At 52.4% G+C, this 22502-nt stretch overlaps 1 protein-coding gene and 1 long non-coding RNA gene across 4 annotated transcripts; one reads left to right on the top strand and one right to left on the bottom strand.

Moving 5' to 3' along the window:
- Positions 1–464: 464 nt before the first annotated feature.
- Positions 465–22052, bottom strand: FAM83A (family with sequence similarity 83 member A). The gene is made up of 4 exons (XM_032610546.1): positions 21411–22052; positions 10990–11157; positions 9263–9387; positions 465–999 (listed from the first exon to the last, which is right to left on the bottom strand). Exons 1-4 carry the CDS (start codon positions 21888–21890, stop codon positions 465–467), a joined length of 1308 nt encoding a protein of 435 aa, XP_032466437.1. The 5' UTR covers positions 21891–22052.
- On the top strand, positions 15777–22501 carry LOC116742707. 3 transcript variants are annotated; one of them, XR_004346547.1, is made up of 5 exons: positions 15777–15930; positions 18358–19552; positions 19736–21506; positions 21951–22058; positions 22350–22501. It is a non-coding gene; the product is annotated as an uncharacterized LOC116742707 (long non-coding RNA). The 3 variants fall into 3 exon arrangements; XR_004346546.1 differs by having other exon boundaries at positions 18358–20862; positions 21365–21506; XR_004346545.1 differs by having other exon boundaries at positions 18358–21506.
- Position 22502: the final 1 nt, after the last annotated feature.

Raw genomic sequence — 22502 nt, 5'->3', positions numbered from 1 at the left:
GAATCTCTGGGGAGCAGACCACCCCTGGGCACTGGGACACAGGAGTACCTTGGTCACACCCACCCCCTGCCTCTCAGTGCCTCAGTTTATCCATATGTAAAACTTGGGCTGCATCAGCCCCTTCTCACATTACAGAGATTTGGAAAATGTTAATATGAAAGCACTGGCTGCTCTTTGGAGAAAGGGGCTCTATTTTCATGATTTTGTCCTCTAGCTCCCTGCCCGCCACCTCCCTGGAAACTTCTGGAATGTGCTGCATAAGCCATACTAGAGAGGGGAACCCAGGGAAGTGTGGGGGTTAGCAAGCGAACGGTCTGAGGCCTGGGAACATTCAAACACAGGCAACGGTTTCGTCCAAGTGCCTTTAGTTCAAAGGGCCACTGGTTAAAGTAGGGTCCTTGAGCCAGAAAATCCAAGAATGCCCAGCTTTGGCCCTGGGGAGGTCAGCTGGAGGAAGGGACCCTTCAGAAATTCGGGGAGGCCTGTAGAAAGGGCCTCCAGGTGTGGGCCACCCTGGGCACCAGGCCAAGCTGCTCGACCTGCAGCCGCATAGGCCTGTAGCTGTTGAGGTTGCTGTAGAGAGCAAACAGGCCATCATGGGGCCTTGGGGAGAAGTGGGCCTGTGAGGTCAGGGCCCTCCAAGGGCCATGATAGGGCTGGAACCTGGGGGCCAGAGGTGGGTTTGGGGCCAGGGGGCTGCTGGGCCCCGAGGATGTGGACAGACTCCGGTTCTGGGGGTTGCTGCCTGTCAACAGGCTGCTGAAGGGGTTGGAGGACGTGCTGTCGCTGGTGGAGCAGCTACTGCCACTGAGGCAGCCGGGTCGGGGGTCGGGGGCTGCTCTGGGCTGGAGGGGTGCGGCCGGCCTGGGCGACTTGAGGCCCATCACGGGCTTGGAGGAGGCGTAGAGGTGGCAGAACTCCTCGTCAAACAGCTCCACCGCCTGGCCCGTGAACTTGGAGAGGATGTTCCTGTGCACGTGCCCGCAGAGCCAGGTGAAGCTGGAGGCAAGAGGAGAGAGAGTGAGGGCTGGGGATGGGGAGGGCTCGGGCACCCTGTGCCCGAAGGGCCACTAACGCGTGCCCACCGCTTCTCCGCACCGGCTGCTTCCGCCCAGGCCCAAACCCTTCCCTCCCACAGATGGGAGAACTGAAGCTCAGAGACCAGCAAATGTTTGCAGGGGAGTAGCTAAGATGCAGAGTGAATCCGGGCCTCCGGTCAGTGTTCCCTCCTGGTGCGCAGATTATGGCCCCTTAGAAGATCCCTGTGGAGGCCCAAAGGGGCCGAGTGCCAGTGTCCCCAATTCTGTGCTGATGTGAGTCACCAGCTGCTGGGGCCTTAGCGGCTCCACCTGTGACAGGTGTGACACCTGCCTCTTCTAACCAAATAGGTTAGCAGTCTGGGGCTGCTCCTTGGAAGGAAGGGCTGTATTTCCATGAAAAGCTGAAGGGTGTAGCCCAGTTTTCAGGCAAATGGGCCGGAAGGGGTGCGAGTGGGGGGAAGACTCCTGTGCTCTTTGGGGGATGGAAAGGAGAACACAGGGGTGAGCCCACAGGATGGGAAAGAGGCCGCATCAGTGGGCTTGCCCAGACACCCACGGGAGGCCGCCCTTAAGCAGAGGCCTTGGCCTTCTCTCCATTTACACATTTTAAATGGAAACAAAATGTTCAAGGCATTTGTGTGTCACTTTTTATGATTCCCTAATTTAAACAGATTCCTTTCTATCTCTGATGGGAAACTCCCCTCATCACCCCACTCCCCGCAAAAAAGCCTGGCGGCAGCGCAAGAAACCCACCAAGAACATCATTTGAGAGGTTCCTGGGTCCCTAACACTGTGGACCTAGGCGTGGGGAGCAATGGGGACAGCATGGTCAGAGGGGGACAGGGTCACTGTGGGGGACAGAAAGGACCCAACCAAGAGTCTCAGCCTCCAGCCCCCAGCCCCCAGCCCGCGTGTCTTGCCACCAAAAGGCGGACCCAGCTTCTGGAGTCCCCTGCTCTGTGAGGCAGGGCAGGGCCCACGCAAGGCCGGAGCAATCCTGGGAAGAGCAGCGAGGCTTTGTTTAAACCTCACCTCCTGCCCAGGAGCCACCCACGCACCCCAGAGAGGTGAGCAGCTGATACCGTGCCTCTGGCCAACCAGGTGACGGGGAAGGCAGCAAAGTTTGGGACAGCTGGACTCTTGGCTACACAAAGAAATCAATCGCCCTGTGTTCTTTGGAATCAGGCTAGATTAGAACAAGCAACTGCATGCTTTCTTAGCAAAGCAGGTCTAGGGGACTTCCCTCGCGGTCCAGTGGTTGAGACACTCCGCACTTCCACTCCAGGGGTCATGGGTTCGATCCTTGGTCAGGGAAAGAGGATCCCTCCCGCCACATGCCCCCACCCCCGAAAAAAGGCAGGTCCAAAGGTGCCCTGGCAGTGTTTCAGGCCCCCATGCACCCTCTGTGCCCCTGTGCCCCTTGTGTATCCCTGCACCACCTGAGTGCCATCCCCTGACCCTGCTCACTGCTCATGGGTTTCCCTCCTCTACACCCCACATGTCCATTCATCCTGTGCTCTAGCTTTTACACTTTCTTTTATCACCACCCATGGTAAGAATTACATTTTATTTTTATTGTTTTTTTGGCCCTTAAGTACAGATAGTTGATTTAATCATAATTTTTGGCTCAAGACCCACTCTCATCATTGATCTATTAATGGCCCATTTACATTTCTGCAGCTTTATTTTTTGGCCACACCAAGCGGCTTGTGGGATCTTAGTTCCCCGGCCAGGGATTGAACCCGGGCTCTTGGCAGTGAAAGTGCAGAGTCCTAACCACTGGACCGCCAGGGAAATCCCTTTACTTAGTTATTTTAAATAATCTAATAAGCACCTATGAATCCATCACCTAAAATAAAAAGCTAGCATTGACAATAACCAGCATCTAATCACATGGTCCCTCCTAGGAACCCGTCCAGTTTCCTCCAAATAGAGGAAATCATCACCCAGAATCCTGTGTCATGGTTCCCAAACTTTCCTTTTTCTATAATAAGAAAAAGTTTTCTATACTCTTGAAAGTACCGTCAGCCCTCCATATACTCGAGTTCTGCATCCGACAATTCAACCATCCACAGATGGAAAATATTCAGAAAAAAATTTTCCAGAAACTTTCAAAAGGCAAGACTTGAATTTGCCCCATTGGCAGCTATTTACATAGTATTTACATTGTATTAGGTATTATAAGTAATCTAGAGATGATTTAAAGTATTCAGGAGGATATGGGTAAGTTATATGCAAATACTACACCATTTTATATAAGGCACTCGAGCATCCTCAGATTTTGGTATCTGTGGGGATGCTAGAACCAATCCCCCCAGATGCGGAGGAACAACCGTAAATATTTCTATTTTAGTTGTTTTTAACATATATCTTTGGGGATTATTCTTTAGGGATTTTTTTCCACCTAAACATTGGAGTTTATCCATGTTATCTCTTGTTGCTGTACTTCACTTGTCTTTGACTGTTGTATGGGGGCTATATCATGGTTTATTCATACATTCTCTCATTGAGAGGCATTTGGGTTGTTTCCATGGTTCTCCTGTTGTGACCAGTGCTTCTGTGAACACTCTTATGCCTGTCTTCTACTGTCCTGTGGACCCGTTTCTCTTGGAAATACACCTAGGAGTGGAATTGCTGGATAAAGCTAGGTGAATGTTCAGCTTTAGAGAAAATGCCACACTTTCCAAAGTCACTGTACCGATTTGCAATCCCATCAGCAGTGTAGAGATTTGTAAATGCACTCTTTGTACTGTCAGGCTTCTTACTGGCTGGCCAGAAGTTTGTTCAGCTTTTTCTGTAAGATGCTATGGAAAAACCTAAATGAACTTTTTGGCCAACCCAATTTTTTTTTTTTTGCTGAATAGGTATAAAATGGTTAACTCATTCTAGCCTTGATTTGCATTTTGCTGGTCACTGAGGATGCTGAACATCTTTTCGTGTGTTTCCTCCCCGTGGAACGCCTGCTTTCACCTCCCCCTACCCACCACCACTTCCATTGTGCTGTTTCTTTTGTGGTTTGTGGGAGTTCACTGTGATTCTTGACACTAATCTTGTCAGGGTATCAGGAAAACCTGCTCCCAGTTAGTAATCTGACTTTTCACATTCTTTGAGCTGTCTTTGAGGGAACCAGAGTTCTTAATTGTAATACAGTCAGTTTTAGCAATCTTTTATAGTTAATGCTTTTTTGTGTTCTGTTTAACACAGAGGGGGGGGGCTATGTTAAGGCACCTAATCCTTATCCTAAGGTCTAAAAGACATTCGTCTGTATTTTCTACTAAGAGTCTTAAAATTTGTTTTTGACATTTAAGTTCTTTTAATCTATTAGGAGGCGATTTTGTGTGTGTGCATCGCATGTGTGCGTATGTATGTGTGAAGTAGAATCCAACTTCTCACATGGAGAATTTTTTTTTCCGGTTTCACCTTTCCCCGCTGCTCTGACATGCCCTGTCATGTGGGAATCTGTGTCTGGGCTTTCTGTTCTGTTCCATTTGTCACTTTGTGTGTGTCCTTCACCCAATGCCACATTGTCTTGGTTACCACAGCTCCATCTGCAAGGGCAAGTCCGCCCTGCCTGTTCTTCTTCAGACTCATCTTGGCTATTCTTGGAGAAATACGTCTTATTGATACACTGTAACCTCCTCACATACACAGATACATACATAACCTCACAACAATCTCCAGAACATCCTTTACCTCAGTGTGCTCTGATTACTTTTGTTCTGTCCTATTTCATTTTTGAAGAATTCTGGGGATCATCCACTAAAATCAATTTCATAGACAGGGATGCACAGTTTCAAAAGTTGTATTCCTCTAGCCATACTGGATGGCCAGGACCTAACATGAACATCCATTCATTCAACAAATATTTATGGTCATGTATAAACATACCGCCACCGTATTAACTGTACTTCCTGCCAGGAAGCAATAGAAAAGAAAACAGACCCAGCTCAGGCCCCGACGTCATCTTTCTTAAATCTTGGCTAAACAAGTTCACAGAAAAGGTCTCTAGGGAATGATCTGGAAGCTGCCTCCGGCAAGATGAGTTAGCAGGGTAAGGACAACAGGATTGAGCTGTCCAGCAAAGGGAATAAACGGCAAGGGTAAAGCCCCTGAGGCATGAAAGGCCTGGGGGGAGGCCAGTGTGGCTGCAGTACAGAGGAGGGGAAGAAGAATCCTGCTAAGACAGAGGCCGCAGTAAGAAGGTGGATTTTTTTTTGTTACCCCCTAGGAACAATGACATGCATCGAAGGATTTTAAGGATGGAAGTGATTTGATCTTGTTTGTGTTTAAAAATCTTTCTGTTCCTGGTAAATGCCAGGGTGGCAGCAGGGGTCAGGGCAGGAGTGGACTCAGGAGCCGGTTGGAAGGCCATGCTGATATCATGCTGTCACTCATGCTGTTGCAGCTGCCTGATTTTGCACCTCACCCCCGCCCCAATCTTCTTCATCCTCCAAGCCTCCATCCAGCCTCCTGGACCTGCCGGCAGAAGTGGGAGCTCCCTCCTGGCTGACCCCAGAGCACTTTCTTAGAGCACACACCATACCACACCCTGTGGTCACTCATCTACATTTCCTAAGGAGAGAGAGGAGTTCTGTGTCCCCAGCATGTGGCACAGCACCTGTGCCGGTGAGACCCTCAACAAGAGCTGTAATGTTGAAATGCACACCCTCCCCACTCCCACCCCCGCGACTCAGCCAGAGAAATGGACAGAGCCCTTCAGTTTGGGAAAACTGTGCAACCAGAGGGAGGGGCCCAGAGACAGGTGGACTGAGAGGATGGGGTGAAGGCTTTTCTGATTGATTTTTTGTTTTTATTGGAGACGGCTCTAAGGGTCCCAGGGAAAAGGATCCTCTGAAAGGCTGGCAAACAGATCACCTTTGAATGTTGAGAGCAAAAACATTATAGTTGTCCTGCCCTCCCTCCAGAAGCTGGATTCTCCACAGTTCCCAGGAATGGCCCGGCATGTCTTCAAGCCCACTGCCACCCTCCTCCTGGTACCTCCCATATCAAGCCCGACCTGGCCTCGGCAGGCGCTAACGAGCTGGAGATCCTAGTCAAGGAAGCTGGTGACCCTGACCCAATCACCTACCCTCTCTGTGCCTCAGTTCCCATCTGTCATTTAGAAGAATAATGCCTCCCTCAAAATGTCACGAGGATTAAGGGACTTCCCTGGCTGTCCAGTGGTTAGGACTCTGCACTTCCACTGCAGGGGGCATGGGTTTGCTCCCTGGTTGGGGAGCTAAGATCCCGCATGCCATGTGGCAAGCCAAAAAAAAAAAAAAAAAAAGTCACGAAGATTAAATCCTTACTAAAGGTCTGATCGCACCTGGCCCAGGGCCTGAAACAAAGCTCAGCAAGGTGGTTATGCTTCCTTCTGCCCCTTTCAAGGGCAAGGCCACCCCTGCATGATGAGCTCAAAGGGCAAATACAAATGAAACCTGAGAGAGTTAATTCTCCTTATTGAAAATAAGAGGAGAGGCTTCCCCCCTCTTCATCTCCTTTCAGAATTTCTTTCTCTGTCCTTTTCAAATGTATGGAAATCTTTGTAATGGCTAAATAAGCCACTTGCCAGTCACACAACTGGTTGCTCAAAGATGGGGAAGGGGAAGTGACCGCTTAGTGGTGGAGGGGCTGTGGATGTGTCATCCCCACCTCTGTGTATGCCGCTCTGACAAAAGACGTTATTTTGAGCTGAAGGAATTTGAGAAGCAGGTGCAGGAAGGACTCTCTGACCTCCCCCTTCTCCCTGAAGCCAGTCACAAGGCCCTCAAGTGAGAGATGCCCTCCCTGTACCCAGAGGAAAGGAGCATCCTTATCTCGAAGGGCAGGGGGACTCAGAGGGATCCGAATGGACCAGCCTTGCTCTGTTTCCCCCAGTAACTACCCTTAGCTCTTCCCTTTCGTCCTATCACATTTTACCGTGACTGTCCGTTCTTCATCCAACCTCATATAAAAACACTAAGGTTTAACCATTTCTTTGGGTCTTCATTTCCTTTTGAAGGCTCCTGTGTCACGTAAAACTTGTATTAAATAGATCTGTCTGCTTTTCTCCTGTTCATCTCTCTCTCACCAGTCCATTTTACAGGGCCCCAGCCAGAGAACCGAGAAGGGTATTAGAAAAAAGTGTTTCCTGGCACTTCCCTGGTGGTCCAGTGGTGGCACGGGACCACTGCGCTTCCACTGCAGGGAGCACGGGTTCGATCCCTGGTCAGGGAACTAAGGTCCCACAAGCTGTGTAGCCGAAAAAGAAAAGAGTTTTTCCTCCCCGTACAATGGGTGCGTGGTTTCTTTGGGGGGCAATGAAAGTGTTTTGGAACTAGATAGTGGTGATGGTTGCACACACTGTGAATGTACTACATGCCTCTGAATTGTACATTTTAAATGGTTAATTTATGTTATCGTGAATTTCACCTAATAAAAAAGAGTGAGAGAATTCCTCTGCTTTGACTGACCCCCTCCCTCCAGGCTTGGCTCCTGGGGTCTGGGGCAACTGCCCAGGCCTGGACCTCACCCTTGCCCTCCAGGTGGTGAACTCGGTCTAGTGGTGCTTGGTCAAGGTCAGAGGTCAAGGTCAGAGGCCTGATGTAGGGTTTTAGGCTGAGCTCCTGCCCTGAGCTTTATTTGCTTGCTGCCCAGAGGCCTTTGTCCCTCTCTAGGGAAAGAACAAAAGGCTGATAAGGTGGCTTTGGCCACTTGGGGAGGGGAGTTCAGCCCCACCTCAGCCTCTTACAAACAACCAAGGGCTGGAGACAGGGCCTGAGAATCAGAAGCAGGGGTGCTCCGTTTTCCACAGGTGCCCCCGGATGGAGCAGAGGATGAGGGGAGAGGCTGTGGGTGGAAACAGACGTGGGCTCAGTGGCCCCAGGACACTGGAGGTGTCCCCTCCTGGCTGCCTCGTCCCTGAGCCCCCTCCCTGCACACTAGTTGTAAAACCTCAGCTCTTCCCCTCGCAGAGGGACAGTGCCTCCCAGCTTCCTTTACTGCAGCCTGTGAGGTGGAGGCCACAGGCCCTTCGCACAGCTGAGGAGAACAGGCTCAGGAAGAGGTGGAAATGGGGAGCCAGAGAGGGGCACCCTGGCGCCATCCCAGGCCCCCTTCCCTCCCCTGGGTTTGTTATCGGTTACCCGCCTAGTTCGAGCAGAGCTGCAGGAGGGAGCCCCATCCTGTTCCATGCCTGCAGCAGGCCTGGTCTGTATCTACTAGGTCTCTACATAGCTGGTGAGTGAATGAAGGAACAGAGAGGTACAGTGACTTGCCCGAGGTCACCCAGCCAGGAAGCTGCAGAGCTGGGAACTGAACTTAGCTTATCTATATTCTAGGCTGGGCTGCTGCCACTTCCCGTCCCTAGTGCCAGCCTGAGGTCCCATGAAATTTGGAGACACTTCTGACAGGGAAGTGGAGGAGGGGCCAGGAAGCTGGTGGTCAGGGGCCACAGAGGGTGATGCTTGTAATCTTATCTAGGACATGGTGACAGCTCAGCAAGCCCTGGCAATTCTGAAGTGAGAGGAGGGCTGTCTCGGTGCTCCCCAGCCTTCTCGGGGCCCACACACCCTCTCCCCCAGCCAATGTGGCGTCGCCCAGGCCTGCTCTGCTGAGCAGCCCTTCACAACCAGCGTCTTCTCAGCCCACACCCTTTCAAGTCTTGCCTATTACATGTCCCTTCCCTTGGGGCTTTGGCTGGCTGATAGCAACCACTTATTGAGTACCTACTGTGTGCTGGGAGCTACACTACGCTTTGCAAATTTTATCTCGTTGAGTCTTAACAATAGTCTGCAAGGGGAAGTATTGTTATCCCCATTTTACGGATGAGAAAAGTGATGCTAAAAAGAATTGCACACTTTAAATGGGTGAAGTATCTGACATGTGAATTGCATCTCAATACATTCACTATATTAAAATAACCAAACATTTTAAAAATAAAATGGGGCCCCCATACACAACCAAACAAATCGCATGGCTTTAGAATCACACCTGAGAGATCTGAGGAGGGAAACAGGATTTTATGTCCTATTGCCACGCAAAGGGAAACCAAGGCACTTGGAAATGTCTCCCTACCCCGAAGTCCTCCCAGGAAGGGCCCAGATTCTCCTCTTTCACCCAGGCTGGTCCTGCCTCCAGCCTCGTGTATATGATGAGTCCCCAGCTCCCCCAGGGCGTTGCCGGTGGGCGTGTGGGCCTTGGCCTCCGCAAAGCCCCGACAGAAGGTGAAGCGCAGCGCTCACCTGTACGATCCGCACAGGACGTATCTCCAGTCCGAGATGATGAACTTGTCCTGGATTTGGCCGGCGAACTTCCTGCCTGATTTGGCGCAGTATACCTCTCCTTCCACGCTCCGGACGGAAACGTTCTGTTGCAAGGGAAGTCAAGGTATCCTCGCTAATTGTGTACCCAGAGATACGCACTTGCCTAAGAAAACATCTGGAAGTATGCTCGCCAAGAGTAAAAGGGTTATTGCTAGCTGGTGAGATTGTGGGCCATTGTTATGTTTTCCTTGGCTGAATTTTCTAAATTTTCCTCAATGTCCTGACATTATTTGAGTAATGGGGGGAAAAAAAAAAGAAAAAGAAAAGAAAAGAAAGGGAAGATGGTAGAATTCAAACAAAGCAGAAAGTAGAAGGAAGATGCGGGCCTGGTGTCCACAGAGCCCTCAGTCCAGGCTCCCATGGCCCACAGAGGTCTGGCAAGCCCAGCCTCACCCTGTAAGTGGCTTTAGTGACATGAGTCCCTGACTCCAGGCTGGTCAGAGGGAAGGCCCAGTGCAATCAGAGGGGGCGGCTTTGTGGAGACCTCAATGGACCCTAGATTGCTGTAAGAAAAGGTGTGGCCACAACCCAAATTTCCTTTCCTCCCCAGTGGCACCCGCTGCTCCAGCCCTCAAGCCAGCACCCCTGGAAGCTGAAGAAATGAAAGGCAGGTGAGGGAGGGGGCTGTCAGAGGCCGGCAGGATGCTCCTGGTGCCGAGAATGCCTGCTGGTAGCTGGATGGGCTCTGGGAAGGGGATGCCCAGCGCCTCCAACCACTCCTTCCAGCCTCTCCACAAGCTCTGGGGGTGGCGGGAACAGGGCCACGTCCCACTGTCCCTTGGTGCAGCAGGTGTGGGCCACGAGGACAAGGCCTACACTGACTCTCTGGACCTGTTTCGATGGCCTCATGCTGAGGCCGTGTGATCCACGTTACATCAAGCAGACCCAGCAGTTGGGGGACCTGAGGCCTGTGGCGACCGGAGGTGCTTGGACTCAGCTGCATCCCGGTCAGTGTGGAGGGGAAGGGAAGGAGGAAGGCGGGGAAGTTGGGGTCTCCCAGGACTGACCTGCCTGAGCTGGGGGGCAGTCACCAAGGAAACCACCTGTCAGCTGTTTAGCTGGGTCTGCTTGTGAAAGCTGTGGGCGATTTCACGTTAGAGCTTGAATTAGCTGCCCCAAATTTGCCGTGACTAAGTGAACCCTCATCTCTGGGTTTCCCTTCTCCTTGCTGGAAGAAGGAAGTGAGGAGTTCGGTTAAGTCCAAGAGGATCAGCATCCTTTTGGGGCCATGGAGCCCTGAAGATGCATCACACAGGTCCTGGATGTCTCACTGCCCCAGAAGTGCACCCACTGGGTCTCCTCAGCTGAGACGAGAAAAGGCAGAGGTTGGGCCCCTTTATCCTTCCCAGCCCCCAGTGGAGCTGTGTGAGGTCAAAGGACTATGAGCAGGAATGATGAAAATCTCTTCCAGGCCAGGTCCTAAAAACATCCCTCGGAATCCTCCCTCCCTCTCTCTCCCTGTCACTATGTCTCGGGGGCCGTGTATTCCTTGGGGTGCAGCTACAAGGTGAGGGATAGCCGTCTGAACTGGACTTTGAACAAGAAAGGAATGTGTGTTAAGCCATTGAGATGGAGGCATGCGTTACCACAGCGTAGCCTATTCTATCCTAACACAAAATACCTTTTACACTGTCACGGGACCCTACCTTGAGGTGACTGTCAGAGATCTGGGCTTTGTCACACATCTCCCAGAAGAGCTTCACGCCTCCCTGGTCCAGGAGCACACAGACGAACACCCCGCGCTTGTTGGCCGCCTCTAGGATGTCACAGAAGATCTCCACGTCTGTGAACACATCCATCAGGATGGCCAGGACCTGGACCAGGGCAGAGGGGTCGGACACCAGAGAGTCAGGGCCAGGTGCTGACTTCTTTCAGCCAAACCCCCTCAGTCTCAGCCGGCCTGGGAGAGCTGTTCCCTTTGCTGCTGCGCTGGAGCAGGGAGGGTCTGACAGGGCAGGACTCAAGGAGGGGTGCAGAGCTGCAGTGAGGGCCCTGCCTCTGTCCTGACGTCATCTTTCCAGCCCCACCACAGATCCTCTGGCCTCTCCACCCACTCCTGGCATGGAGAGTGCAGAGGAGAAAGGGGAGATGAGCAAAAAGATGAGGCGGGGGTCGGGGGGGAGATGAGGCCAAGGAGAGGTGGCCTGGCAGGGTCACAGGAGAGGGACAGATTTAAAGTCACAGGTTCTCAAACATTTGGAGCTTTAAGAGACTCTAGGCCCACTGGCTTTCAAATGTTTTTAAGCCGTGGAATCCTCGCCTCAAACGAAATCCCTGTGGAGACCCCAGGGGATATAAACTAGACTAGGCTGAGCCGCCCCAGTGGGATGGAGAAGGGAGTCCAGCTCAGCCAGCAGGTACTGCATCCTCCATCATAGCAGAAACTTGGGGGGTGGGGGGCCCTAGATAGCCAACAACGGGGAGAGACGTGTGTGTTCCTGCCTGCCAGGCACCCCTCCTTCCTGCCAACAGCACCCCGAGCTCACTTTATTTTATTTTTGGCCTACACCGTGCGACTTGTGGGATCTTAGTTCCCCAGCCAGGGATAGACCTTGGGCCCCCTGCAGCGGAAGCGCCCATTCCTAACCACTGGACCGCCAGGGAACTCCCCCAAGCTCACTTGAAGGAATTACCTCTGCTCCACCATGCATGTGCTTTGGGTGGGGTTACTGCCGTGCCCTGGATTGGGTGCGGGGGAGGCACACTGAAGCCAGACCACTGGCCACAGGGATTGGCCCAAATGTGGTCACATGACATGTTATCCTCATGGGAGTCAGCCCAGGACTATTGCTGGGACTCCTGGGGAAAGGAGGCATTCCTTCTACTGGGATTGCTTAGCTAGTAGATTATAAACTACAGCTGCTGGCAGCCATCTTACCCCATGTGGGGACAGCTTGCCTGAAAGCAAAGCCGGATCTGGAGAAACCAGGGCTAAGAGGTGGAGACAGATGCCCAGCAGCATCCTTTCGACATCTGATTTCAGTTACCCCTGAAGCCAATCCTATGCTTGACTTGTCCACTGAGGATGTCAATGCATGGTCCCCTTCTTAAGCTTTTTGGGGTTACTTTCTGTGATGTTGTGACTTATAATAAGAAATGTATATTTGGTCTTCATATCAGTTTCTGGCACAGAGCTCCTAATACCCTGGGAATTTCCAACCTGATGAGAGCTGAGAGCAATAAAGGGGTCTTTTGTTATGTTAATGAGGAGACTTTCAGACCTAAGGGCATTGGCACTTAAGGATGTGGAGCTCTTTGCCAGGAGGACCAACCTTGTGATCAGAGGGTTGGAACTTTTAGTCTAACCCCACAGCCTCTGGTGGAGAAGGGATGAGCTGGAGGTTAATCAGTTACCAGTGGCCAATGATTTGATCAATCATGTCTATGTAATGAAGCTCCATAAACACCCAGAAGGAGAGGGTTCAGAAAGCATCTCGTTGTTGGACACGTGAGGGTTTAGGGAGATTGGTGCACTCAGAGAGATGCACTATGCATCTCTTCCCTCTGGCTGTTCCTGAGTTATATCCTTTTATAATAAACCGGTACTCTATTAAGGAAAATGTTTCTCTGACTCCTCTCAGCCACTCTAGCAAATTGATCAAACCCAAGGAGGGTGTTGTTGGAATCTCTAATCTGTCGCTAGTTGGTCAGAAGCACAGGTGACAATCTCGGCTTGCGATTGGTGTGAGTTGAGTTGTAGGACACCCAGCTGATGTCCAAGAATTGCTTGGTGCTGTGGGAAAGGCTCCCACACAGTGGAATGGAACAGAACTAGAACTCTTTGTCACTCAATCAAAAGTCCTTCCTAGTACCTAAATTGTGGTGTGTTGAGAAGTGGATTATTAGGCAGCCAGTAAAAATGATCATTATAATGGTTACATAGAAACTATAGGACTTCCCTGGTGGTGCAGTGGTTAAGAATCTGCCTGCCAATGCAGGGGACACAGGTTCGAGCCCTGGTCCAGGAAGATCCCACATGCCGCAGAGCAACTAAGCCCGGGCACCATAACTACTGAGCCTGCGTGGCACAACTACTGAAGCCCGTGCACCACAACTACTGAAGCCCGCACACCTAGAGCCCATGCTCCGCAACAAGAGAAGCCACCGCAATGAGAAGCCCTCGAACCACAATGAAGAGTAACCCCTACTCGCTTGCATCTAGAGAAAGCCCACGCACAGCAACGAAGACCCAACACAGCCAAAAATAAATAAATAAATATTTAAAAAAAAGAAACTATAAATCACGGTGAAATGTTAAAGTAAGACTTGCTGTTTAATATATGCTCAACAAATGTGCATTAACAATTAATGAATTAAGTGAAAAAAAAAAACCAAAGCACAAAATGATAGCATGTCCATTATTATTGCCAGCAAGGGAAGGTGGTGTATGGATAGATGAGTGCAAAGCAAAAACTAACAGTCATATTTGGATGGGGGACTATGGCGATCTTTTCTTCAACATTACCTGTAATAATAACGTTCAACCACTTTTCTACTAATTACAATAAATTTTTTTGACCATCCACATCTGGGAAGTAGCAAGGACAAGAAGAGTGTCATGGAGGCAGGTGAAGGAGATGGCTGGTACTCACTCGGGGCTGACTTTCTGCTCAGTTGATGTGGGTGTCTGGACCGAGGACGGAACTGCGAAGAAATTGCTCACCCTCGGCTAGAGGTCACTAGAGCTAGAGCTGCTCTAATAGTGAGGCCCCTGATCCTTTAGAGCCATGGCCCTGTTAACACACAATTAAGTATATGTGCACATTGAAGCTTATGGCACCAGTAAGGTCCTCTCTCCTGAAAGATAAATGCCTCCTCATCCAAGGTATTGGCAAAAGAGACAATGCTCTCTCCCCAGGAGGTCAGTAAATCCTCCCAGTTGTGTTCCAGTGAGTCTTTGTTGGCAGAGACAGGGCTGGTAAGCAGGTGACCGATTGACAGAGAAGGGGAGAGGTTTGCAAAAAACCCAGCGTCCTGACTTAAGCGATGCTTGGAAAGACAGGCTCATGATAGCTAGGTTTATCTTGTTAGCCTCCTTTTGGGATTGCCTCCCAGCTGGATCGATTCAAGGCCAATAACTTCTTGCATCCCCTACGTGGGCGTCCTACCTCGCAGGGTGTCGTGTGTTGATCAATCAGGTCCCAAAAGATATGTCCGCATCCTAACCACCAGAACTGTGGATGTGACCTCATTTGGAAAAAAGGTCTTTGCAGATGTAATTAAGATTCTCAAGATGAGATCATCCTGGGCTTTCTGGTGAACCCTAAATCTAATGACAAGTGTTCTTATAAAAGACCCTCAGAGGAGAGACAGGGAGAAGAGGATAAGCCCATGTGAGGACGGAAGCAGAGACTGGACTTCTGTAGCCACAAGCCAAGAATCACCTGAGCCACTAGCAGCTGGGAGAGGAGGGAAGGATCCTCCCCTAGAGTTTTTCGAGGGAGTATGGCCCAGCTGACACCTTGATTTTGGACTTCTGGCCTCCAGAACTGTGAAAGAATACTTATCTGTTTTGTTTTGTTTTAAGGGTTTTTTTTGATAAATTTTTTTTATTTTATTTTTGGCTGTGTTGGGTCTTCGTTGCTGCGCACGAGCTTTCTCTAGTTGTGGCGAGCGGGGACTACTCTTCATTGCGGTGGCTTCTCTTGTTGCGGAGCACGGGCTCTAGGTGTGTGGACTTCAGTAGTTGCAGCACGTTGGCTTCAGCAGTGGTGGCTCCCAGGCTTCAGAGAGCAGGCTCAGCAGTTGTGGCACGCGGACTTCGTTGCTCCGCGGCATGTGGGATCTTCCCAGACCAGGGCTCGAACCCGTGTCCCCTGCATTGAGGCAGATTCTTAACCACTGTGCCATGAGGGAAGCCCTTATCTGTTGTTTTGAGCCACGAAATGTGTGATAATTTGTTACGGCAGCCCTAGGAAACTAATACAGAGCAGTAGCACATAATCCAGGGGAAAAACGATCTGGAAGATAGGGAACTTTAGCTCCAGCTGTGGCGCTAGTGGAGGCTAGCTGAGTGCCTTCGGACAACTCACTTACCGTCTCTGGGCCTCAGTTCCTTTACCTATAAAACATTGCACGATAGAAGAACATTAGCTGTCATGTAAGTTGGGTCTAACCGTAAGCCCAGGTAATATAAGCGGAAACATATGCAGAAGTAAAGTGTGTCGTTAAAATATGATTGTGATTTTTATATGCATTATTCTTGAGCAAGTGTGGATAATGTTAGAATAACACCATGAGAGAATGTTCTTTTAATTCAGGTTATGGGAGACGGTTAAAATTAGTGCCCACACCACTATGGGCATAAAAAAGAAACAGAGTAGGGTTCTTGTTAGGGCCAATCAGACGGCCCAGCCGAGAGGTGTGGGGTTGGCTGAGAACAGGAAGGAGGTACTTCCCGTGCTAAGGAAGGAAGTTGGTCTGGGAGCGCTGCCTGGCCGGCAGGCTCTGAGAATCTGGAGTTTCAGTGAGATGGCGGGGCCCAGCCAGGGGGCTGCTGGTCAAGTAGGGTGATACCCACAGACAGGGGTCATCCTGCGGAGACCTCAAATCCTGGCTGAGCATCCCTCACTACCTGCCCGGCAGACGTGAGTTCCTCATGGGCTGGAAAGCCTGCTGCTTTGGGAAGGGCAAGGGGCAGGAGGGGAAAGAGGATTTGGGTCCTGGTGGGACCACCAAGCATGTTGGGGCCAGTTGTTGGGGGGCACTTAGCACCCCAAGGCCCAGTTTGTGCTTCGATTGCTGCTCTTCCCTCTTTCTCTGCTACGTGCTGATGCTCCGTTTTTGAGCTTGCTTTTGGCGGATGAGTCATAAGAGCAGCAACTCTTTCTTTTTTTTTTTTGCGGTACGCGGGCCTCTCACTGTTGTGGCCTCTCCCATTGCGGAGAACAGGCTCCGGACGCGCAGGCTCAGCGGCCATGGCTCACGGGCCCAGCCGCTCTGCGGCATGTGGGATCTTCCCGGACCGGGGCACGAACCCGTGTCCCCCCGCATCGGCAGGTGGACTCCCAACCACTGCGCCACCAGGGAAGCCCCCAGCAACTCTTTCTTGAGCACCTACTGTCAGCCGTACGTTCGTCCCCTGTAAACTTCACAACACAGTTACCCTGGCTTGCCGGGTGAAGAGCCAGGAGTGCAGAGATGTTAAGTAACTTTCCAAAAGCTGGAATGCGAGGAGATGCTCCAGACCCCAACCCAGAGCCATGGTCCCAACTGCAGTCTACTGCAGGCCTAAGAGAAGGACTCTGATCTCTGTTTACATCAGATACAGCCTGTCCCTCCTCTGCTTGTGGGTTAGGATGGGCCAAGTAGGGAGAGTCAAGCCCTGGGAGGGTTGGGGGACCCCAGAGCAGAACTCAAAGAGAATGTGGACAGGGCTTCCCTGGTGGCGCAGTGGTTGGGAGTCCGCCTGCCGATGCAGGGGACACGGGTTCGAGCCCTGGTCTGGGAAGATCCCACATGCCGCAGAGCGGCTGCGCCCGTGAGCCATGGCCGCTGAGCCTGCGCGTCCGGAGCCTGTGCTCCACAACGGGAGAGGCCACAACAGTGAGAGGCCCGCGTACCGCAAAAAAAAAGAGAATGTGGACAGAAGAAGGGAAGGGGGCCCAGGTGGACCCTCCCCCATCACCTATCTGCTGACCACAGTGTGAGGGGGCCAGGAGCCCTTAAAAAGGCAGCAGTGAGAGGACCATCCCCCTGCAACCACGTGTTCCCACCTGTTTGTGTCGCCTCTGGGTGTGCCTGGCGCTCCCCTCCCTCACCGCCAATCTGGAGCAGTGACAATATGCCAGCGCTGAGCCCCGCCTCCCAGAGCGGGAGAGGGACTTCCTCTAGGGAACTCCTGTGGGAAGGGAGACAGGCCAATCACAGATCCCAGGAGGATGCCGGGGGCGCAGGGAGCATCCCTGCTGGCCCTTGGGAGCCGTCCCACCCCACTCTGGTGGGACCTAGATAGGACCTGGGCTGGGTAGAGGCACCCCGATGCCCAGAGACCCCATGGGCCTGGTAGGCTGGACCCCTGTCTCCCAGGTCTGCCCGTCCCTCGGCGGCCCTTGTTGGGGAAACAGCCGGAGACCTCGCCCTGGGGACCCTGGTGGTGTTCGAGGCCCTGGAATCCCAGTTGTCAGGCATGGGGCAGACCTGCTCGTCAGCTCCCTGGGGGCGCAGTAGGGGTGGGGGCAGGATTGTGCAGTTCCTGCTCAGACTTCTTGCTGTGTCCTGTCCCTCCACCCTTGTCCCTTGTTCAGCTGCTCCCAGGGCAGGGGCTCGGCCTGCAAAGGTGGTCCTTGACACCTAGGGGTGGGGGGAGCTTCTTTGGGACCTTCTTCCAGCTGCCCCCTTGGTCCTCTGCAGAGTGCTCACCCCACTCTCCCCCCACCTCCCCAGAGAACTGAGTAGATTTTTCTCTCTGCAGTGAAAGGGAGAGGGAGAGGGGATCGAGCAGGGACAGGGGGCTTGCCTGCTCAAGTTCTCCAACTTTTTGGTCTTGGGACCCCTTTACACTCTTAAAAGTTACTGAGGATTCCAAAGGGCTCTGGTTTCTGTGGATCATAACTACTGAGACTTGTCAAATTAGAAACAAACTGAGAAAATTCTTAATGTTTATTAGTTATTTTAAAATAACTAATATTCCTTACTTAAAACAATATTAAGCCCATTACATGTTAACATAAATAACAATTTTAAAGCAAAAATAACTGTACTTTCCAAAGCAGCAGCAAAATGGAGTGAGCAGAATGGCATCATTTTACAGTTTTGCAACTCTCTGTGGTGTCTGGCTTACCAGGAGACAGCTGGTTCTCACATCGGCTTCTGTAGCAATCTGTTGTGATGTGTTGTTGGGAAGGAGATATATAAAGATAATCCGGCCTCACACAGAGAAGTGGTTAGAAAGGGCAGGACCTCACAGACCCATTGGAAGGGTTTTGGAACTCTCAGGGATCCTGGACCACACTTGGAGGATGGATGATTCATGTTTTCTGTTTTCTGTATTTTATGACACTTTGACATCCCAGCGCCAACTGATTACTAGAGATGACAAGCACTTGGACTAGGTGCAGCCTCTGATATGCTAACCAAGCAATCCAGGGCCATGTCCCAGGCCTCCTTGATCTGACTCTCCAGCATCCAGACGGTATTTCCCTGCCCATCCTAAACCACCCCAGTGCCAGCTATGGGACAACCAGGGACCATATGTGGCCCAGAGCCTGCTAGAATTATTCAAAGTAGCCAATCCTAAACTGTTCACCTGGCCCTGCCTTGCCACCCTGGTGCTCCCCGTGTGGCCCTGCGCAGTGTGTGGTGCCTTCTGCTTCCAGGACACTGTGAGTAAAAACCTCTTCCTCCCTGACAGTCCTTTCCACGTCTCCCTACCTCCAGGTCATCCAGACCTCTCACTCCTCTTGACGTCTGTATCTGACACACCCTAGACCTGGAATTCCTTTACCTCCCTTCTCTGCCCAGCAAACTCTTACTCAGCCGTTGAGACTCAACTCAGAGGCCACCGCTTCTGTGAAGCCTGCCTTAGTCACCCTCCCCTCTGCTCCCCGGCACAAAGCGTTGCTCAAGCCCAGCACTGCCATCCACCAGTGTCCCCTGTCTTCCCACCTCTCCCCCAAGGGCAGGTGGCTGGAGGGAGGGAGGCCCCTTGTTCCGCTCTGCCATCCTGGGTTCAGGGCCTGCCCAATGACTTTGGCTTTGTGGAATAAAGGGATGAGAGCATGAAGGGAAAGAGGGAGAATGCCTGCTCCTCAGGGAGCAGAAGCCGCTCCGGGAGACACCCAGCAGGCTGGTTCCATTTGTGCCCCTGTCTTCTCTTCTTGAGGAGGCTGAAGCCACAGCAGAGGGAGAAAACAAACCCCCTGTCCTCCCTCTGTGTGGACACAGCCTACTTCCATCTACAGCCTGTGGCTGGGGATCCAGCCCCCTCTGGCATCTCTGTGGGAACAGGTCACTGGTCACTCCTGAGCCCTCTGTGTGTGTGTGTGTGTGTTGTTGTGTGTGTGTGTGTTGTGTATGGGAGTGGTATTGCAAACTGCCTGCAGGAGTCTGACAGGTAACAAGATGGCTGAAGTTCATCATGGCCTGGGACAAGAGGGAGTGGTGGGGACTGCCGCAAAGGTGACCCACCCAAAGAGGTGACCTCAACTCAGCGCCAACAGAGCCAGGTCTTCCGACTTGCTAAGAGGAACTGGAAATTCTTACTTTCAGGTGAAATCTTCTGATTTTTAAGTGTTGTCCTAAATTTGTAACATACGGTGTTGATAAAGCAAAGGACAGCAGCAGGCCTCAAGGCCGCAGGTGAAGAGAGAGAAGCCTCTCTGGGTGGGGGAGGGGGAAGGGGGAGCATTCAGCCAGGGGATTATGACAAGCCCCAACCTGGCTTCTTTCCAGGGAGTCTCGCTCACCCTTTGAGCCGCAGCTGCGGTTGAGAATTTCGCCAACACCATTGGTTCCCCGCCCTCAGGCGAGCACTGAACTCCAGCAGAGACCAGAGGTAGCACACTTAAGAACAAGCCCTGGGAGCTGGAAGGGACCCCTTAGTCCAGTGTGGGATCTGGGGCCTGGGGAGGTCAAGGGACTTGCCCTGCGTTGTGCAGCCCACCCCAGGCAGTGTGGGCACTCCTGGTTGCCTGCCTGAGCCCACCTGTCAGTTCCTGATGCTGCCTTGCCAGGGAAGCATGAAATGCTGCTCTGAAGTAGCCCAGCAGCGTGAAAAGCCAATACTCCACCCCTTGTCACCTTCTATTTTATTCTCCAGAGCTCCACTCCCTCCGTCCCGTTTGAGCACAGCTTCCCCCCTCCTGGTGGCTTCTTCTGGAGCCATGAGATTACACACACTATTAGACACGGGAGGGTATTCTGTCATGAGAGTGGGATCTCAGCAGAAAATGAGCTTAAATATCAATTTGCTCATTTTTGAATTCTTTTAAATGGAACAAACTAAATAATTTTAGTGATGAGAGAGACCCTTTGCAGATGACACTAAGTCCTTTCCTTGGGGTCCACTCTCACCCCTGCCCCTGCAGCTTCAGGAGGTGGAGGGGCACCCGTACCCCTGTGCTGAATGGTCATTTTGTGCACCTGGATAGAATGATCTGGGGTGCCCCCCCCAATTCCCTGGGGGAGCAGGCAGCCCCTGTGGGCCTGCAGTTCCAGGAGCATTGGGAGAACTCCCGGCCAAATGCCAGTCCCGGTGCCTGAAATTCTGCCAGCTAAGCTCTGGCCTTGAAGGATTTTTCTTCTTCTAAAGTCACTTATTAAAATATAAACACTCTGGGGAGGGAGAAACCTCTGCTGTCTCCTCTGTCCTCTGCCTGACCACAGGTTGGATTCAAGCGCTGCACTGAATTTGTGGGCAGACAGGTCTAAGCCGAGCCTGAGAGGAAACGGGGCGAGTTTGTGTCCCAGTGGAGTGGCCCCTTCACTCAGAAATACAGAAGTGAAGCACCTCGCCTAGCCTGGGGAACTCAGGAAAGGCTTTCTGAGAACGGGACTTCAGTGCTGGGTCCTGAGAAGGAGTAGGTGTTAAGGGAAAAGCAGGGAAGGTGAGGGGGCTCCAGGCAGAGGGAACAGCATGTGCAGAGACCTCAAGACAGAACCTGATGTGTGTGAGAATCTGCAGGTCACTCAGGACTGAGTGGCAGGGGTGGAAGGGGAGCTGGAGAGGCCGTGAGCCATGCTACGGAGTCTGCTGGTCCCACTGGGGGCAACTGGGAGCCACTGAAGGCTCTAAGCGACGAAGGGACCAAGTTAAATTTGAAGTATAGAAAAAGTGTCTACAGCAGCTTGGAGACTAGGTGGTCGGGCTCAAGATGGAACAGGAGGGTCAGATGGGAAGCTATTGCCAGAGTTCCAGTGATGGGTGTTGGTGGCCGGGACCCAGACTGTGACAAATGGGATCGGGAAATCAATGATCTAGGGCAGGGCAGAGCATAACATCCCTGGCTCCATCCTAAGCTCCAGTCACCTGGACTCCATCCCTTAGAGCAGGACACATCCCTCTGTCCTCTTCTCCACCAGTCCCCCCACCCCATGGCCAAGGAGACGCAGACTCCACCATCGCTACCTGGCTGGTCCGGGTGATGCAGCGGCGGATGAGGTCCCTGATGTTGTTGCGCTTGTCCGTCTGGAAGTACACGGTGACGCTGGACTTTTCCTTCAGGTAGGGCTTCTCAGCTGAGGCCCAGGTGTGCAGCAAGGTCGGCTCGCTGCCCTCTGAGGCCACAGGGAAGTAGGTACTTGAGGCCACGGAGCAGGAATCGAGTCCCTTGGAACCTGCCGCGGCCCCTCCTGAGAGCTCCGGGGCAGAGGGGGGCTCCTTGGCCTGGGCCTGGATATACTGGGCCTCCACCGAAGACAAGAAGTCCACCTCGCCTTCCTGGCTGAGCACCCGCCAGTAGGCCTCGGGACCCCCATCCAAGAGGGCATCTGTGGCCAGCCGGGCACTCTCATTGTCACTGAAGTCAGCCCTGGCTGGCCAGACCCACTGGCTCTTGACATCTTCCAGGCGTTTCTGGATCTTGCCCACGTGTCTTGCCCCGCTCATGCTGCCCTGTCCCTGAGTCGTGTGGGGGGCAGCCGGCACCTGAGCTCTTCCTGATGGCAGGGGCAAGCGGGCCACACCACCCAGGAGGAGCGGGGCTCACAGCACTTCTGGAAAGCACCCACTCCTAGCACTGGTGTGCGGCCAGCATCCAGGATTACCTGCTCCAAGGTAATCCTGCCCTCCTGAGCAATGCTTCACAGGGATCATCACCCACTGCCAGGGGTTGGTTTATCTCTGAGCGACACCCGCCCTGCCGCGGGCCAGGAGGGCTGGCTCTATCACGCCTGGGCACACTCAGCCCTGGGAGACTTCTTCTCCTCCCAGCAGCCAAGGTGAACCAGCTTTCCAGCTTGTTGTGCAATTCTCCCAAGACCCTCAGGCCCCATTTACAAAGCAAGCAGCCTCTCCCAGCACAGTCACCGCTGTGCCTCAGGTCCCCTCCTGTGCTCCTCATTTCAGACGCCAGTTGGTTCAGAGCCGTTTCCCTGATGGCCCCCTGAGATCTGCCATCCATCCTGTGCCCATGTGAGGAGGGAAGCTAGATGCCCCCCAGGCAGCACTGTTCACCAGGCACTGCTCCTTTCTCTTGGTAACACCCCCAAGTTCCCAGTC

This window comes from Phocoena sinus, chromosome 17 (assembly GCF_008692025.1).
Source record: "Phocoena sinus isolate mPhoSin1 chromosome 17, mPhoSin1.pri, whole genome shotgun sequence".
In the NCBI taxonomy this organism is placed as follows: domain Eukaryota; kingdom Metazoa; phylum Chordata; class Mammalia; order Artiodactyla; family Phocoenidae; genus Phocoena; species Phocoena sinus.
The sequence above is the reverse complement of the archived record's forward strand: the minus strand, read 5'-3'. Positions and strand labels throughout refer to the sequence as shown.

Excerpts from the sequence above, each read along its gene's own strand:
- FAM83A (XM_032610546.1), bottom strand. The coding sequence starts at position 21,890 with ATGAGCGGGGCAAGACACGTGGGCAAGATCCAGAAACGCCTGGAAGAT. Across the intron at positions 11,158-21,410 it reads GCATCACCCGGACCAGCCAG|GTCCTGGCCATCCTGATGGA; the intron begins GTAGCGATGGTG and ends GCCCTGGTCCAG. Across the intron at positions 1,000-9,262 it reads GTCCTGTGCGGATCGTACAG|CTTCACCTGGCTCTGCGGGC; the intron begins GTGAGCGCTGCG and ends TCTTGCCTCCAG.